General features: G+C 37.3%; 1 protein-coding gene across 2 annotated transcripts in view; it reads right to left on the bottom strand.

Moving 5' to 3' along the window:
* NLGN1 (neuroligin 1) overlaps positions 1-20,753 on the bottom strand; it is a 636,113-nt gene that overhangs the window by 395,660 nt on the left and 219,700 nt on the right. For both annotated transcript variants that reach the window (XM_058188586.1, XM_058188587.1), the window contains exon 2: positions 8,349-8,501. In XM_058188586.1, the coding sequence (XP_058044569.1) occupies positions 8,349-8,501 (153 nt within the window). The remainder of the gene's footprint in view (positions 1-8,348; positions 8,502-20,753) is intronic.

Genomic DNA, 20,753 nt, shown 5'->3' with positions numbered 1-20,753 from the left:
CCCATCCTGGCCATGCCCTCTTCCCCAGCCCCCTGAGGTCAAACCCAACCCTGATGTGACCCTCAATGAAATCGAGTTTGACACCCTGGTCTAAGCCCATCAATAAATAGAAATACAGTATAAGTGCTGGGGACAGAGGCATGAGGTAACTAGTTCCCCAAATGGGCCTAGGATTTAACCTTCAAGTCCCATCATTGGCATGATGATAATGGCTTTTTTCTCTCCTCCTGCAGTTATTCAGTTCTGATATGTAAAAAGAGATTATAACTTCTACAGTGCAATTTTTGTTGTTAGTGGGAATTTTATGGTGTTATTCATTTTCATCATGTTGGGAATACGTTAACTTTTGTACACTGGCTACTCTGTAAGCTTCCAAGATGTGTCAGATTGTAGGCAAATGCAAGTTTAATAAATGAATTAAATAAAAAAACCCAAACATTTCTTTTGCATGACGTTTTGCATGACGTTAGTGCAAGTTTAGCACTAAAGATGTTGTAGAATGGATGAACAATGGGACACCGCAGAGAAGATGCAACATTGTCCTATTTGATTTTGTACACTTCCTCGTTCTTCATCCCCCAGGTTCATTCCTTTCATTTTCTGGATTAGTTTATTTTATTTTTTCTCCACATGTCCTTTCTTACACAGCTCTTCTACCTTATGCATTTTTTATCTGCACTTCTCCTAGAACAGTGTTGGCAAACCTTGTCAATAAATGGGACCGCACGTGCCGGAAACTGGAAGAACAGACGCCCAGTGTGCATGCGTGTGCCAGGAAGATGATCTTCCGGTTTACGGCATGCACATGCGCATTGGCCAGCTTGTCTTCGCACGTGCATGCGTGCCCGAAACCAGAAGATCATCTTCCTGGTGTGCGCATGCACACTGGGTGGCTGCTCTTCTGGTTTCCAGAGCTCCCGCATGCGTGAAGACCAGCTGGTCGGCCTGCCTGAACCTGGAAGAGCAACGGACAATGGCTTGCGTGCCCAGAGACATGGCTCTGCATGCCATTTCCGGCACGCGTGCCATAGGTTCACCATCATGGCAGTTTGGCAAGCCATTATTTCTTGTTCTGGCATTTTCTTTTTCCACATCTCTTCCCCTTGTACACATTTGATCCTATTCTCCAATCTCAGTTTAATGGAAAGGATGCTAGTTGCTTATTTGAGATCTCAAAAATGACCATCTGTTCTTTTTCTGCAATATTTTCAAAACATTTTCATTTCTAGTCTCAGAGAACTCAATCACACAAGTTCTCATGCAAGAACGTGGAGGTCTGGTGAGATTTCAATATTTCTCCCCCCACACACACACAAATCTCATGAGTGCAGCTTAGTGGCAGCATTTCCAATTACAACATCAACTGACATCTCAATTTGGGATTGAGACATTTTCATCCTAATCTACTACAAGTGATTATTAAATCAGATGATAATAAATACCACTGCAATAAAAACCCTATCATTTTTTAAAAATAAAATGCTGTTAATCATATGAAAACTTAAATGGATAAATGAAATAAAGACTTAGAAAATATTTAGTCCTAGATCATACATACATATAAATTATACACATACACACACACACACACACACACACACACACACACACACACACACACAGAGTTCTTGGCTCACAATATTCAATCATACCGTGTTTCCCTGAAAATAAGACCCTGTCTTATATTTTTTTGAACCCTGAAATAAGTGCTTGGCCTTATTGCCATGCGCTCAAAACCCCAGTTGGGCTTATTATCAGGGGATTATTTTCCGGTTGGGTCTTATTTTCGGGAAAACAGGGTAGAAAGGTCACAGAGGCAATCCGATCCAGAGCCGAAATGCCTGACTTCTCCTTGGAAAGAACCTCAAACTCCCTCTGGAACCCAAGAGGCACTATCAATGGGTGAGCCAAGCTAACAGTCCCTTTTTCCTGGTTGACGTGGGCGATCCCAATGAGTTGGAGAGCAACCAAAATGTGGCCTGTCTAGGAAAACAGATTGATGGTAAAATCCTCCAATATCAAATCACACCGCAATTGTCCTGAGACAAAAGAACTCAAGATCTATCAACCATCCTCTAGTGAATGTTGAGCGTTCTATCGTATAGGAGAGGTCCATGGTTATTTTAGAGGTCAAACTCCTGAGCTGACCCAGGAACTTTATTGCCAGTGATAGGTTAAAGTCTCCAAGGGCAATCAGACTCAGGCACTCCACTGCTAACCTGGCAATGGAATCTAGCAACTCAGATAGGGATGTTGCTAGATACCAGGGAAGGTGGTAGGTACATCAGCATTATTCCCAACTGTTGGAAAAGGAAGGAAAATCTTTTAAAGATTAGGAAGCCCTCAAAAGACCTGTTGAGTATGCACATTCTTTGGGCCATGGATAGACATGAGGATGCTGCTATCTCTTCTTACAAGAAACAACATTAGAAACATTTTCTCCTCCTCTGCAATAAGTGAAACAAAGAACACAACTCTCACCCGGGTCACCACTTCTTTACCCACCTACGGAAGGAGGTGGATAAAGAAGGAGATATAGAAGCATAGCCAGCCGCACAAACAGGCTGAAGAACAGTTTTTATCCATGGGCTGTCAGACTCCTGAATGTGAAATAACATCATAACTATGTAATAGGATGGATTTGCACGGCATAACATGTAAGATGTTCACACTGGTGTTTGGTTAATATGATTTATTGTTGTGTCCCACTCCTCCGCTGACGACCGGGTCAGGGAAATCCGAATCAGGCGTGCCTCTGCAGCTCTGCCAAAGTCCTAGCAAAGTTCTCAAGGCAGGCAGGAGACCAGAAAGTGACTTCAGCAAGATATATTAGACTTTGCCTGACTCAGAGAATGCCAGAAAGCAGATCCTTTATATAGGCCATGGGGTGTGCTCCATGATTCAGCACTTATCCAGGCCTGCCCCTCCTTTCCTTCTGTCGCCGCCGCCTATCAATTCTTCTGAAGCGAGGGTCACTCCAGTCTGCAGCTGTTGGCAATTGACCTTCCTCAGGCTCACATGCTGTGGGGGAGGGGGAGGGGTCTAGTTGCTCCGTTTGCCTGGGCATGGAGCCAGAGCTGGGGGCTGGAGGTATACTAGGACATTCCTCAGCGTTCGGAAGCAGATAAGAAGGCCCCGGCTGCGGTGAAAGCGGGCGAGACACAACAATTTATTGGGTTAGGAATTTTCTGTCTTCACTGTGAATTGTATTGTGTTGAGGGGGGATGCACTGAGGGAGCTCAACCAATCACACTGTACTTACGTTGTGCACTGACAATAAAGATTTGAAACCAAAACTTGAAACTATGAGTCTGCTGCAGGAAAATGTATAAATAGAGTTTAGGATTGAGTTCAGATTGTGCACTTATTCTTCAACAGCATACAGCACCATCTAAAAAAACAACAACAGCTAATTTCTTTATCCAGCGCATATTAATCTTCTCTGAATAAATCATTACCTTTATGCACCTCCATATTACTTGTTCCGTAGTATACGGACAAAGATATGTTATATGTATGTAGACTTAGTCCTCATTTATATATTGTCTAATTCCCCACAATAAGGCAGTGGTTAGAAAAGTCATGAACAATTGATTTGGGGAACTTGCAAGTGATTGTATCCTCATGATGAACAGATGTCTCACAGTTGAATTCATGCTAGTTCTAAACAACCTCATATTGGCACTGTCACCTGCCTTCCCAAGCTTTGGTTAGAAGAAAATAGAAGCATTGAAAGTGATGTGGCAGCTCAGATAGGCTTAAAATGTTTCAAAAATATTTCAATATTATTTTTTTTAAAAAAAAAACAGATCTTTCTTCTTTCTTAATGCCTTGGTATACCGATGGTTTCAGCAATCATTCAAAATTATATTGCTTCAGTTCAGGACAGCAAACATAATTCAAAAACTCGAAGGCCTTAGAAATATCTGCTAAGATCATAATGAAAAATAACAGTGTCACTTCTTAAATCATCAAAGTTTAGGAATGATCACGAATTCCAAATTTGTCATGATAAAAAAATATCAGGAGGATTAACTCTGAGCCATAGAACAGGAAATCAGTAATACTTCATGCAAAAAGTTGGAACAAGAAAATCAGTCTCTTCCTCAAACCCAGAGGCAGAATATTTCCAATTTGCTAGATAGTTAATTTTTTTTCATTAATAACTTGGATTTATTCTCTCGTAAACGAGCGTGTGGAATTTAGAGTATGTGTCCTAATGAATTAGACAAATAAAATGTTGAAACAGAATCACACAAAGTTGGATTTTTGTATTTCGCAGAATAATCACTCCCAACTGCTCAGATGATTTTCTATAATATTCATTGTAGAATTATTTGCAATTTCTACAGTACTTGTAAGCTGCTTTGGGATATTCTACCTAGAAAGGCAATTTGTATTAAACCTCTGGGGTAGTCAAAGTCAAGAAGTAGGGATAGCAGGAAAACAAGGAACGCTATTATTGTGAAAGCTTAAAATAATGATCTCGAAAGCCTACCATAGTTTATCCACATTATCTTATTCCAAACAAAATTCAGAAAGGATTATTTTGCATTTCTTTCTCATATTTTCTCAGAACTGGATAATAATTTCTGAAACTCTTCCTGTAACAATTCAACCATTCCTGCACAAGCTTGGGCTACATTCTTTCACAAGTTATATGTAGTTGCAATGAATAAATTATTCAAAATTATTTAAAAAACATATTCCCATATGTTAATGAAGTGCCAATTCTAGGAAATATTAAAAGATCTGGACAGAAGCCTCCTAATTTATTTCAGGAAAAAAAAGGCTAGATAAGAAAGACAGCGTCATTGCGCTCTGCATTGAAAATTCCTAGGTTCAACACACTGGATTCTAACCAGACCATAGTCCTCTAACTAAGAATTACGTTGCCATGAAATGTATGATTAATAGTATATTGTGAGGGAAATAGGAGAATGAAGGAGGATTAGGTATGTTTGCTACCTTGAGTTATTTATTAAAAATAATAAAGGTGGGATAAAAATAATATAGAATATTTGTTTAAATGGGAACCAGTTATTTTAATTAGTAACCAGAGACTTTGATCAAGATACTTATATAAACAACGACAACAAATAATTAAAAATGGAAGCTTCAGATTTCAAACTAAATAGCCATTTTTCAACAATTTAAGGGGGAATAGGTTCCTTTCCTTTAACTAGACCTTCCAGGTCTTTCTTATAGAACACTTATAGCAGTTTAAATTAGCAGTAAGAGTTCCCAAAGAAGCTCAGAAATCTTGCTAACTTCAATTTTTCCAAGTATATTACATATGCAAAATTGGGGCAATAAATAGTAAGAGGGAAGTCTATTGTGATTGGATATCTGTGATTACAGTATATGGATTATCCAGTGCCAGGGAATTGATTTATTTCATATTTCATTAATGGGCTATGGTTATTTATTTATTTGTTCAATTAATACGGCCACCCATCTCAGTTTCATCACTCTGAGTGTGTTGATCAAATTCTCCAATTAGGAATTAAAATAGCTGGTCCCCATTTAAACATATATTTTATATTTTACATTATTTTTATCCCACCTTTTTTATTATTATTTTTTATAAAAAACTCAAGGCAGCAAACATACCTAATCTCCCTTCGTCCTATTTCTCCTCACAATATATCAATCATGCATTTCATGACAAAGGGATTCAATATATATTTATATTACCATTAAAATATTAAAAACATTTAAAAACAATAGAAACAGTAAAACAAGCAAAAACACTAAAACCATCCAAATTAAATATACTTAGAAGCCAGATACTTTGCCAGTAATGAAACCCTTGACACATTTAGCACCTCAAGGTTTTTAGGGCCTAGCAAGGTTGTGGCCAATGCAATCTCTGAAGGGCAGTGGTGGGATTCAAGTAATTTAACAGCCGGTTCTCTGCCCTAAAGATTTCTTCCAACAACCAGTTTACCAAACTGCTCAGAAAGTTAACAACCGGTTCTCCCGAAGTGGTGCGAACTGGCTGAATCCCATCACTGCTAAAGGGTATTTCATAGAGCAGGGGCCACTGAAGAAAAAGCTTGTCTTCTGGTCTCCACCAGCCCACATTATTTGACTAGCAATCTGTAGCATGTTCATTCTGCTGGTCCTGTTGGACGGGCAGTGTCTCTTGCAAAAAGGTGGTCCTTCAGGTACCCTGGTCCCAAACCATATGTTGTGCCTTCCAAAGCAATAGCTATCCTTGTATATCTATTGCTTTGGAAGGCACAACATATGGTTTGGGACCAGGGTACCTGAGGGACCACCGTTCAGAAGGAGTGAACTATCAGTGTTCTTCTACCAGTCTTTCCCTAATACCTCGTTTCTTCAAAAATATATATTAGAGGAAAAAATATGAAAAAATGAAAGCCAGTACGAAATGCAGTCAGTGAATCCATGATTACCTGGGTTTACATTTCGATAGAGCTGTATGTTCAGCTTGTAATGAGCTCAGGAGAAACTTGACTAATATAATCTTCTCTGCCTCTTTTCAATGCTTTGTAGTATTACTACCACATGGCTGTTCCACTAAGCAAGGGAAACTAAGGGTTGGATTAACAAATGTGTGACCAGACTGTATAGTACCACATATTGCATATAGTTACTTTTGTTCTGTTAAGTAAAAAGTGTCCCCAAATTTATAATTACATTGTTCTGTTCTAGATAATATCCTTCATTTATATTTATATTTTAGTTTATAGATTTAAAATGTAAAGGCTGAATTATGCACAGTAAGTAGAACTATCCTACATCCTGTACCCAGAAGCACACAAAACAGAAACAAGAAATTTATGCTAAGCAGAAAGATGGTTTTGCAAGCTGACCACCCACATCGTTTTAAATTAATGCATAACACGTCTCCAGAGATTTTGAGTCAATATTTAATTGCACTGAGGAAGTGAAGAATACATTAAGTAGTCATGCAAAGATATGTGATACAAATCAAAGCAAAGGTCTGGATACTGAACTTTGTGTTACACACAACTATTAAATTGCATTGTTCATGTTGCCAGCAAAAAAGGGAAGGATTCCCAGGTGAAGAAATATATAGCTTCCTCACATTTCAAGAACTGAAGATTGATTTCATTCAAAGCCACACCAAGGGAAGTGAAATTTCAATTTTAAAAATCTTTAAACCAGTGCATCCTTTGTAATACCCGATAAAAGCAGAGAGATGATTTCCATAAAAGAGCCAACAATAGGAAACCACAAGACCACGTTGAGTGTTGAAGAAACAGTCTAAAGTTAAGCCACATGACCAAGCAATCTTCCCTCAATTTAAGGCAAACCAGAGTTTATAAATTACACATCACTTCATCATTCTGCATTACATACTCTTATGCTTCTAAAACTGTTGATAACTGCCAGTAGAATTAAATCCATTTTACGATGCGCTTCAGAGGAACTCAGAAAACAAAAGGTCAAATTCATTATTTAGAAGCATTTACAGCTACTAATCTAAGCCTTCTGGAATCTAATGCCCCAGACTGGATAATAAAAAAGAAAGAAATACAAATACATGCAGTTACCACATTGCACAACAGTCAATTCCAGTAGACCTCTCTTCAAGAAAACTACATCACTATGTCCATGAAGTCACCAGAAACTGCAACTGATTTGAAAAAGATTTTATTTTTTCCAGCTATGGCCAGTTTGATTCCTAAACCTATACTGTGACTAAGAAACAGACTTTCCAATTTGATTGTATTCATGTAAACAACACAGCCTCAATGTACTTTTCCATAACTAAAGCTACAAAATATTATCCCTTTGAAATAGCTTCTTCTGGAAGCTGGAATTCTCTTAAACTGTAATAATACATTTCTGCTTTAAGGTGCCATGCTAAATATAAAAGCTGACACTGGCAGTGATTAACACTTCTCAAACATTCTTATTATCCAGAAATGCATAATGAACCTGTCAGAACAGTATTCATGTTTCTGTCTCCTGGCAAACAGAAAACAATTGCATCTCATCTTACACTTGCCATTCGCTTTAAATTACTTGACAATATGTACAACTAATTACTGTAACGTTCACAGCAAATACATGCAGGCAGCAACCACATATAATTCCAAAAGATGGGAAAACATTTTTTTCTTGGTTATCAGAACAGAATGCAACTGCGTGTGACTCCACACAACGATCAATTCAAATCATCCAAATAAATAAATATTTCCTTTAATATACAGCAAAACACTAAAAAAAAAGAAGAAGAACCACATTCTCTACATCTAAATCCACCTCAACCTCTACATCTATATCTACAACCTTCTCATCAACAGAAAGAGAACCACACAAGGCGAGTGTTAAAGTAAAATCTTGCTTACCAAGTACCCCAAGTCGGTAGTTGACGGTGATGACTATCACATTGCCATAACTTGCGAGCACACTGCCATCATATAAATTTCCAGTGCCTTCCATGTAAGACCCTCCGTGAATATATACCATGACTGGTTTAGGTCCCCCACTATCTCGAATGTCTGCAAGAAAAACATTTAAAAAAAAACATGATATCTCAAGAATGTTATAACGTGCATAGACATCTTAAGTTGTTTTCCTTTTTTCCTAAGCTGTTTTTTTTAATGTTTCCCAAGCAACATACATAAATTATTACAACTTTATGTGCTATTGGCTGAGGTAGGTAGCATCTATCCAAACTTGGAAGATCTTGGAAAGGTAATTATTGTAGGATTTTGTTAGTACTTGGACGAAGAATCATCAAGAAGTCTCAGGTCTCTAGGCTAGAGTGTGAAGCCAAACAAAAAAGGCAATGGCCAAACACTTTTTTTTTTTACATTTAAACAATTTTCAAGCAAGTTTACCTTTTCATTTACTGAACTTTAATAGCTATTACGGTGTTTTCTTTTTAATAAGCATCAGATCATGACATTTTAATGTTATTATGAAGCCTGAACAGGACTGTTAAAAAAAATGGAAATTAAGAATTATTGTATTTTGGAGCTGTTTCAATTTTTCTTGCTTCTAGATTCACCATCTGAATTCAAGAAACATCCTACAGAAATCTGGGTTTCTTTCCCTCCAGAACACCTCTACACTGAAAATCCAGAACAATAAATATCAATTGTTTAGACAATCTAAACTTCGTATGTGTACAATTTATGTGGCCACTGATTTTAGAAAACGGACTCTTAAAAGCAATAATTTAAGGGACCAACCATAGCACTCGAAGTCACAAACACAAATCTGACTCTTAAAAGGCAACATTAACCAGCAGAGCTCGTCTGACCATCTGGATCAAAAAGAGGGAGGGATAGCAAATTGTTTTAAGGCCTTACAAAAGCTTGAAAATGTACTGCTTCCTCAACAACAATATAGCTTCCCTGAGATCACAAGTAATATCAAGGAATCCAGAATTCCAACAGAATCTACCATCCTTGGATATGCTATGGTAACTGGCTGGATCTGAGAAACACTATTTTAGATATTTGTTTATCTGTCCAGAGCCTAGAATTGTTGATATTCCTGCACTTTGTATAAACTGTGCACTCCGGACATTTAATTAGGTTACAATTGCAATCAGAATGTCGGTAGGTAGATAGAAACATCTTCAGAATGCAGATAGAGCTGAGAAAGTTATCCTAAAAATGAGCTAGAATTTTTGGCACCTAGAGAAAACTGAGCAATAACAGTTTAAAATTGACCACATAAAGTCAGGAATGGCTTTCGAGACACTTTATGAAGAGATTTCTTCATGCATTATCCTAAATTCATAGCAGATTTAAAAAATCAATAATTGCTTTGGATGATTGCTTTGTATCAACATCCTCATCACCAGTTTCCTTAGTTTATTTTGTCCAGATTAGGATGCAAAATATTGAACAATACTGATCAACTATTCCAATGTATGCCTCTTATTAGAATAGAATAGAATTTTTTATTGGCCAAGTGTGATTGGACACACAAGGAATTTGTCTTGGTGCATATGCTCTCAGTGTACATAAAAGAAAAGATACGTTCATCAAGGTATTAATTCATTAATTCCTTGTGTGTCCAATCACACTTGGCCAATAAAAAATTCTATTCTATTCTACTATCTGTGCAATGTATGGGTGCAGACACATCTAACTCTTTGCAAAGAAAGTCCTCCAAGAAAAAGCTTGGGGAAATTAATAAGGAAGCAGTGTATGCCTACAAGGCTACCCTTCCAGCCAGTTGTTTCCTTCTAATGTTGTCATAAATTTCTAATTAAGCCATCTGGCTAGGTGAGAAAGGAGAAGAGATAGCAGAATTGTAGTCTATAAGTAATTTTTGAAAGGAATGGAAGTCCTTGCAAATCAGGCAAAAAAGCTTCAGGGCTGGGAACAGCATGAAATTGTTAGATTTCCAGAAAAAAATCATCTAAATTTTGAAGGATCAAAAAAAAGATGGATGGTTTAAAAGTAGTCCTTGACTTACAACCATTTATTTAGTGTGCATCTGAAGTTACAACAACACTGAAAAACATGACCTTCGGTCCTTGCGCTACAACCGTTACAGCATCCTCACAATTACAGTGATCAAAATTTGGGCACTTGGCAACCAATATATATTTACAATGGTTGCATTGTAACCTGGGGCCATGAGATCACCATTTGTTCCGAACTGGCTTCTGACAAGCAAAGTCAATGGGGGGAAGCCAGATTCCCTTAATGGCCACATGCTTCATATAACAACTGCAGTGGTTCACTTAAGCAGCCTGGCAAAAGAAGTAATAAAATCAGGTGCAAGTCATTTCATTTCTTAGCTGCAGAAATTCTGGTCCCAATTGTGGTCATAAGTTGAGGACTACCCGTAAGTATTTTTTAATAGGAATAAACACAATAAAGGGATGTTTAATCTGTTCGGCATGGAAGTTTATCATGAAATTGGTCATGATAAAGTCAGGATCAACAAAGCTTAATTGTAGCCTATGACTATCATTAACTGTTGTATCATTAAGTGTTAAATTTGTACCCTATGACTATCATTAAGCGTTCTACCTTATGATTCTTGATGAATGTATCTTTTCTTTTATGTACACTGAGAACATATGCACCAAGACAAATTCCTTGTGTGTCCAATCACAATTGGCCAATAAAAAAATCTATTCTATTCTTTCCCTTGCCACTGCTATTCCATTTACATAGAAAATGCACTAACTTTATCATCCAATTGATTGTAAGGAGAACAGAAAAGAGAGAAGATTTGTATTAGAACAAGAACTTATGCATTTATAGAGTTATGGTGATTTATTTCAAAATAAATCATGCCTTCCTATTCAGGTTGCTTTAATTGCTGGGGTGTATACATACATACATACATATATATATATATAGCTCCCACCCAAGCTCCCACCCAATCAGTTCAAACCCCCACTAGCAGTTAAAAAGGAAGAAACAGCTGCAATCACACATTGCTCCCAGAAGCACGAAGCTGAAGCCTGAAGATGACGAATGAGACTTCGTCGAAACGTCGCCAAGACACTTCCAATTTCTGTGGAGAAAACCCAAATAACCAAAGACCTACATACAAACACCCGAAAACCTCAGAAAACATATATATATATATGGGTGTGTGTGTGTGTGTGTGTGTACACACACACACACACACACACACTATATATATATATATATATATATATATATATATATATATATATATATATATATATATATATATATATATATATATATTCTGAGGTTTTTGTGGGTGTTTGTATGTAGATCTTTGGTTATTTGGGTTTTCTCCCGCATAAAATTGAAAGAGTCTTGGCAATGTTTCGACGAAGTCTCATTTGTCATCTTCATATATATATATGGGACAAAGTTTGTTAAGGTTATATAATAATCTGGATCTTAAGACAAAAAGCTGATTTGAAGCACAGTGGGAGCAGAAGTCACACTGCCAGCAACTCCTTAAAGAAACTTTGTCTTTGCATGACTACCTAGGGGGAAAAAAACCACACCACATTTGATTTAAGAAGGTGCTGGCAGATAGAACAGTGCACACCCACCTCCACTCTGAATCAGCTATTCCCCTTAAAATTTAGATCACCAAACGTCTTTAATGTTTGTTAATAGGCCAACTTAATACCCAAATAGATCTGAGAAGGAGAGCTGGTTGTTTTTCCTTAGTTAAATTTTGATTGGTTTGATTAGTTTTAAACCAAGAAAAGAAAAGAGCTAATTTAGTTGGAGAAGAAAGGAGAAGAGGGATAAGCTCTTGTTGATGAAATACAGAGCCCCTATTTGACAAAACACAGAGAGACTATAATCAGCAGCAAAACCAAAGCTTAAACCTTAGCAATGCCCTGACATTTCCAAACTTCTCTTTAGTGAGCTAAAGCCACTCCGATGATCATGTATATAGGTCAATGTACATTGGTTATGTAGGTCAATATTAATGGTGTCTTGCAGGAAACAATAAATAAAGCTAAAACTCTACCATGAGAAGTTTAGAATGTAAATATCACCAGGAGGCCCGATCAATACAGGAGCAGAAAGCAGGGTTGGCCCTGTTATTAAGCTGAGTGAGATAGCTAACTTGGTCTGTCAGTTAAAGGGAACAATAAACTATAAGTTACCTCCTAATAACGGTCTTGGAAACAGCCTTATTAGTTTGCTTCTTGTGTCTGAGGATCATTCAAGATGCTGTTTTTCAACTGTATAGTCCTAAACAATTGAAGTACAGGGTATGCCTCTTCATTAACCAAATTGCTTTTAGAGGTCTCTTTATAAACTATGATTGGGGGGACTGAATGAAGTCTTATGTACAGCACACAGGTTGCACACAGGCGCCCTTATTGTTTACATTTGGACAGCTGATGAAAATCATAAAAATTCCACGGAATGTCTATCAGTACCCTATGGTATTTTATTGCCATGAAGATGTTCTGCTGCGATTAATAAAGAATATAAACTGACTAAACAACCGAGTGCCTGGACAGAAGAACAAATAGGAATGTATAGCTCACCAGGTGATAGCCTTCTCTTTAGAGGAATATAATGAATATTTCTTAATTTGGATGCCTTTCAGGACATGCATTAAGATCAGTGACTGTATCAGTTGGTTTGGTTCAGCAACCAGGAGAAAGGTTCTCAGTGATAGCATTCCAGTTGTGGAACTCCCCACCCCTCCAAAGAGAATTGAGGCTGGCCATGAAACCATCACCTTGGTTTCGTGGGATCCTAAAAGCCAGTTTGGCTTAGTGATTAAGGCACCAGGTTAAAAACTGGGAGACTGTGAGTTCTAGTCCTTCCTTAGCCATGAAAGCCAGCAGGGTGACTTTGGGGTCAATCACCAGGAGACTGTGAGTTCTAGTTCCACCTTAGGCAAGAAAGCCAGCTGGGTTAATAAGATAACAACTACTCTGGAATGCCTTTAAACTTGCCTTTTGGTTTATGTTATGCAAATCTCCGCATCTTTCTATCATTGTTCCTCTTTTAGAAGGGGTGTCACTGGCAATTTGTGCATTAAACTACAGGTTGAAATGACATTTAGTTTTGCCTGTAGAATCACCTATTTGATGTGTTTCAACATTAATTAGAATACCTAGGGTATAATTCTCACTTCCTCCAACGTTTTCCTCCAAGATGGCTTTTCTACCCATAGCACTGGCTTCTTATTTTCCTACCATGAATGCAAAATGAAGGGACCAAAAATAAATTATTAATTTGAGAACCACTAAATGACTGGCTCACAGCAGAAGCTGTAAGCAGCTAATTGTATGCTTGTAGGTAGCGCAGGAGGAGATTGTTTAAGAATTCATCTTTAATTAAAATTACATTGAATTACAGAGCACCGACTGTGAATAGTAATGAAGTCTTGGTAGCACCATTTGGTTTATCTGGGCAAATGGGGCAAATGGAATAATGGTCTTTGGAGAAACAGCCACATCTATTTCCTGAACCTTGTATTCTAGCAAGAAATCAAGTTCAAGTTATAAAGAGCTCTGTGAATAAATTCAGCCTCCATAATGCTTTTTTTATGACTTCCTTCTGAATATTATGCTCCAAAAGGTTAAGGACAGGCAGTACTGCAAACTTCTCTCAATTTATCCACATGCCATAGCAGATAAGAATAGAGATGAAATAAATTTTCTGCATGCTACACTGTCAAAAATATCATTGCTGACCTACAAGAAATCCACCTCTTTGAAAGAAAGTGGTTCTTGCCACTCAGAAAGGACACAGGGAAAAAGAAATTGAGAGGATTCATTTTTTTCCCAGAGTTCTGAAAGCTCTGACAGTACCTCTGAAACACGTCGTAGACATATCTTATCTCCTTCAGCTTATATAAAAGAATTGGGCATTAAAACCAATTTCAATAGAAATAGATGTCTACATTTAGGCACAAAGAATTATTTGTAGCGAATGAAAGCGAATATACATGTCCCAGGATAGAGTTGCAGGATGCAGTCTAGCTTGGTCACTGGGACCAGAAGTTTAGTCTTCCAATTAACAACTAACAAAAGCATGAGTATGGAAAAAGAACAACTTAATGGTGGTGTGTGGATATGTTCTCTATGAGATTAATGAGGGATCCATGAGTAGAATCTGATTACAGTGAAGAGGACTTCACAAATATATGTGAAACCTTTCATGTGCTCCTAAAACTACATAAGGAGCAACATTTGAACAAGCTTTGTATGTTTAGACTGAAGAGAAGCACAGGAAAAAACCTTCAAATATCTGAAGGAAAAAAATACTGATGATGGAACAACATTGTTTTCTGTTTTTCCATAGGGCAGACTTTTAAAAAAGGAAGTACAGATCTGGACTAATCCCTCTCCAAAAGCAAATTCTTGTTAAAGATGAAAATCTTTGTTCACTCAAATTTTCTAAACAGCAACTAAAGACTAGCGAATTACAGATATGTAATTATTTTATCCCAATGAAGGATGAGGAAGGAACCACAAATCTCTTTGTGTTTAGTGTAATGCAATCTTGGCATTAGTATTGGCCAATAGCCTATCAGCTCAACAGGCTTCCAGAAAACATTGGCATTTTATGCAACTGATTGTGGACTTCCTTTTAAATGAAGGGAGGCAAGTTGTATTATCTTGAAACAAATGAACATGAATCAACCTGACAGAATTATCCTTTGGTACATCCCCAGTTAAGTTGGAAGTTGGTCCAGATTTTGATGCCATTTCAAACCAGACCCATGTATTTTATATCTAACCAAGCAAATACAACTTATAGCCTTCAAAGCCTTGCCACTGTTCTTCAAGCTGTTCCATAATTTATGATGAACTTTATAAAACTATTAAATACATAAAGGAGAAATTTCACTAACCATGTAATTGAAATGTGACTTTTATTCTTGACCCATCTAATTCTTGATCCTGGACCCATCCATTATCTAGACTGGGTCTCCCTACATGCTAGTTAAAAACCAACTGGGACCTTCAGCCCAAGAAAGGTTGTATGCTCAAGAGTTGTTCAGGTTATTTATGAAATGTTAAAGCAAGCCTGCTTTTTTCCTCTCTTACATTGCCATGTCAGAAGGAATAACTTCAAAAAGAATTCATAATCGGAGGAAGCTGCTCATAAATCTATTTGTGCCATTACAAGGTTCTGCTCTTGACATTTGAAAATATATTTCCACAGTACTTCATGTAATTAGGATGTAGATGCCTGCAAAGAGGTAACAACAGCAGACTTCTTCCCGTGAGATTGTATATTAGCAAAGGTCCACGAGACTCTTGATATTTCCTGTTCATTTGAGTAGCCAGGGCAGATTCAATTCTGAAAACTTAAATTAACAACTGCCTCCTCTATGACACACTTCACTAAATTCAAAGTACCTAACTACTGGAGGGCATTTGCTCTGGCATGATGTCATGTCCTCCCTCTCCTTTGAAGTGAGGTTACCTAACTAGACAAACAAGGCCTCCATGACTCTGGACACACAGAAACAACAGAGTGTGCACTTCATCAGATGCCTGTATTACAAACATTTCTACTAACCTCATTATTGCATTTCTGCATTTTTACTTTTCTACCTGTGCTCTATTAGCACAGGGCAGCAAGTAAACAAAGTCTAATAGTTACATAAACATGCTATTAAATATGGTTGAATAATTGAACTTTCAGGAAGATCTCTCAGGATGATGACAGGTCTTTAGTATTAGCAATAGCACTTAGACTTATATACCGCTCCATAAGCTTAGTCCTCTCTAAGCGGTTTACAGAGCCATCATAATGCCCCCAACAATCTGGGTCATCCTTTTATCAAGCACGGAAGGATGAAAGTCTGAGTCAACCTTGAGCTGGTCAGAATCGAACTGCTGGCAGTGGGCAGAGTCAGCCTGCAATAGTGCGTTCTAAAGCCACCACCTTTATTCATAAAACAAGAGCTACCTTAGGAAGATCAATTCTAGTACAGACACAAAGGTTAATTAAGTTTCAGGAGGACAACCCAGATGAATAAATTAAATCATGAATGGGCAACTTTTGTTTTATTTCTTCAGCCTCAAAGGAAGAGTGAAGTGATGATGTCACAAGAGTGGTTTGTGGCCAAATTTTTCTGCTGTTATTAAGAGCCATGGGGGAAGGTTTCAAATGGCAAATGATTTAATTGTAAGACACACAGAGTGATGGATGTAAGAGGGGAGGGGGAGAGAGAGAGAGAAAGAGAGAGAGAGAGAGAGAGAGATCTTGCAGAAATGGAGGCAAAGAGCCCTGAATTGTAATTTTTGATATATTTGATTAGTCCAGAAAGAGAAGTAAGTAAAATATTGAAAACACAAACTTTCAAATATATATCCAGAGCTTCCTGAATGGTTTAGTGGTTCCTCTATACCAGGTTCCTCTTTTCCCACTGTCTATTCCATGTATTAATTACAGAATCCTTCGATCAACGATGCCAAAGAAAACAAATTAAATCCAAGGTGGCCACTTTAAAATAGTGAGAGATTCATTACAGGCCATTGGAAATTAGTCAAATTAGTTCTAGTCTTCTGGTTCATGGAAGAGAGAAATTCTGTCTTCTTGCTTGGACCAATTATCTTTCTATCAGTCAGATAGGACCTCCCAGCTATGTTAGAACCACAACCTTCAGAAATTCTAGCCAATAAATCCAGATGACACCCCATCAGGAGAAGTCCTGTCTTCTTCCCATATAAAGATCCCACTAAAGACAAATCTGGCTTGAGCAAGGAAATATATAAGATAGAAGAGAATATTTGTAGCTCAACGTGAAACTACAGGATCCTTGGTGCTCTCTGAGATTGGTGGCTTTCTTGCAAATATTTCGTTATGAAACTAGGTAAATATCAGGGCTATGATGTTACCTAGTTTGGTAATGAAAAGTCTGCATTTGAAGATCCCTTCAAATACATGGGCCATGGTGCTATTTATGCTAAGCTCACTTTCAAGCTGATGATTTGATGAACTACATTTAGCATAAATTTACCATAAATATTGAAATATGCAATAGAAGGGTTTTAGACTTAAAAGAAGTTTTCTGGAAAGAAAAACAGTAATTAAACTAAGAAAAGACTTCACATTATGCGCTACCAGACAATAGAAATTCTGGAAGACTCTTTGTTGCTTAAATTTATATGGGAGCTTCATTCATGAATGCACTGTCAGAAGTTATTCTTCCCATATCTTTAAGTATTACTAATGCAATATGCAATACACTGATAATGCAGTGCAAACTTCCCTAAGGAGGGAAATGTAAAACAGTAGCAAAATGAAAGCTCAAATAATGTGAAATTTTAACTTGTGATATTTTCATGGATATAAAAAGAGATTTAAGGCTTTTTGTATCATCCATTCATGCAGTATAAAAGTGTACTTGAATCCTGAAGCATGGAATTGACTGAGTACCTCAGATTAATACACATAGTCCCACACACAATTCTATTTCCAAAAAAATACAATTATTCTCATTTTCCCATGCCAACCCATAGGGGCCTTGCTTCAGATTCAAAAGGTGAATCAAATTAGATGTGCTCTCAAAGCACACTTTGTTTCATGACATTGTCATCCTAGCGATTCTAATAGAAAACATACTACTCAATGTTAACTACAATCAGTAAATTAGGGTAATTAATTTTGTATGTTCTTTCTACTAGTCTTTCAGGAACATAGTTACAAAACAGATAATTAACCTGAAATGTGTCTACTATATTAGTGTTTCTCAACTTTGGCAACTTTAAGATGTCTGGACTTCAACTCCCAGAATTTCACAGCCAGAATTCTGGGACTTGAAATCCAGACATCTTAAAGTTGCCAAGGTTGAGAACAATGTGTTATATTGTTTTGTGAAGATGAATATAAACTCTTCTATATGTTGATCTTGATTTCTGGTGACTTCATGATATGCCCGTTTAGTTTTCTTCACAAACGTTTTTTTATTCTACATGTAGATACAGAGAGAGAGAGACAGACAGACAGAGAGAGGGTGGGAGAGGGAGATATTTTCCCATTTGATCTTTGAACCCTAGATTTCCAGATGTTCTCCCATCCGAGTAATATTCAGATCATATCACAATTTTTGGGATCAGTAAATGTCAACTATATGTTAGCTTGACAAGAATTGTAGAAGAGACCTTCCTATAATTAAAATTGAGATATATGTTTGATTAGAGCTCAGTTTAGGGAACAGTTCAAAGCTTTTCTTGATACTCTTTGGATATAGAGGTATCAGCATTTTTTTAAAAAAAGGAACAGAGGCAAAGGAACATTGAAAAGAAAAACAGTTCACCTCTTCTTACAGAATTGGTTTAAATACAGTAAAGCAGTGCTACAAAATGGGGAAAGGACATGGTGTCTGACTGATCCACTGATATGACTTTTTTTTATACAGAATAAGAATTTACACTTGAATTTAGTAAGCAGATTTAGTTACCTTCCTTGCTGTCATATTTTATTAGGGTTTATTTGCTCTCTGTCTCATTTCTCCTTGGAAATCATTCTGCTTTTCGATCGCTCCATGCAACATAGGGTGTGCGGGGTGGCCAAAAAGGCAACAGTCAAAAACACAAGAGCGCTACTTTCCTTTCCCTCCTATAAAATTAAAAGGAGGGGGGGAACAGAAGTGTGATCATTGTGTTTTCTCTTCCAAATATGAGACCATTTGGAGAAATGTCACATTATATGTACAGCCCCCAAATCATAGGCTTGTTTAGAATTTATAGTAGACCTTCCGAACAATGACAATCATTTGTAGAAGAGACAAAGGGATCTCAGGTAGGGATGTCCATAGTGAATGATAGAAATTGGTCATGATGGTTTGATCAAAGCTTCTCTTGTGTGTTTTGTGTGTCGCAGGACTAGGGGAGTAAGATGGGATGGTTGGACAAGATAGAAAACATGTGCCCACTTTTCAGCTCAAACCCATGTAACTCAAGTGAGCTCATCTATGTCTCTTATAACTTCTAATTCCTTTCTTTATTTTGGCCAAAATAAGTATTTAAGTGCAACGAAGGATGAACATTCTACATATCTTTACAGATGATGAGACATCTGCCAAAATTGTCAGCTTGGGTCACTGCTCTCAATTATAATTTTATGATCTTTTTTTCCAAATGATTTGCAAGTTCATTCAGAAAATAATGAGAAACTATAGGTACAGAAAAGTCAGGGTAGCACAATTTGCTCAGAATAATCTCTTAGATGTTTTCCTAGTTATCCAGCAATTAGAACTGCACATACTGTATAAATAATGACCCCCAAATCAAACAATCAACTCCATCGCTAAGCAATGCAGTCATTAAGTGAGATATTGCAGGACCCCAATGGTCTTATGACCTCCCTTGTGCTGTGGTTGTTAAGGGAGTCACCCATGGTCATTAAACAAGGCATGGCATGACTGCAAGTTGGTGATTTTACTTTTCTATTGACTACTCTTATTTAAAAGTTTTAATAAGAGTTATATACAAAAAAGACACTGGGTATGCAAAGCATGATCACATGACTGTAGGATGCTGCGATATACTGATTGTGAAGTGTCTGAATCTCAAATACATAACTGCAGGGATGCTATGACAGTCACAACCATAAATATAAGGATCTGTCCTTTTTCATCACTAGTGTAACTGTAAATGGTCTCTCAATTGAGACTACTTGCATCGGAATTAACCTAATCTAAGGAAGTTCTATTGCTTAGGCAAAAGGCAACTAGATAGATAGATAGATAGATAGATAGATAGATAGATAGATAGATAGATAGATAGACAGACAGACAGACAGACAGACAGACAGACAGACAGACAGACAGACAGAGGAGTCAGTGAAATATTTGGAAATGAATATTCTGCTCCATTTCTCAAAGTTTAACAAAGATTCTGAAACGTCTACAGATAATTTGTCACAACTTCAGAGAACTTCACTATTACTAACTTCAGTAGTCGTCTGTTACTAATAGAAGTAACAGACGACTACTCAATCAATTTCATAAAAAGAACGGAGTTACTTCTGATACCTCTCCTGTTACTGCTAGCTAAGTTTATTTTGCACAGAGATGTTCTTCCATTTTTTCCCCAAAGAGTGAAAAGTACTGATTAATCTGACAGATGTTTTAGTATTAGTGCCTGCCCCACGATTATGTGACAAATTAGAAAAGCCACAACAGTCTGAAGGGTGAAGAGCTGATCTTTGAAGTAATTTCTCAACAAGATCTGTAAACAGCACAGTCTTTCCCAAACTGCGAGCCAAATAAAAACTAGAATTAAAAAGGTAAAGTTTCCCCTCTCACATATGTGCTAGTCATTCCCGACTCTAGGGGGCGGTGCTAATCTC

This window comes from Ahaetulla prasina, chromosome 6 (assembly GCF_028640845.1).
Source record: "Ahaetulla prasina isolate Xishuangbanna chromosome 6, ASM2864084v1, whole genome shotgun sequence".
NCBI lineage: Eukaryota > Metazoa > Chordata > Lepidosauria > Squamata > Colubridae > Ahaetulla > Ahaetulla prasina.
This window is presented reverse-complemented; position numbering and strand designations above follow the sequence as displayed.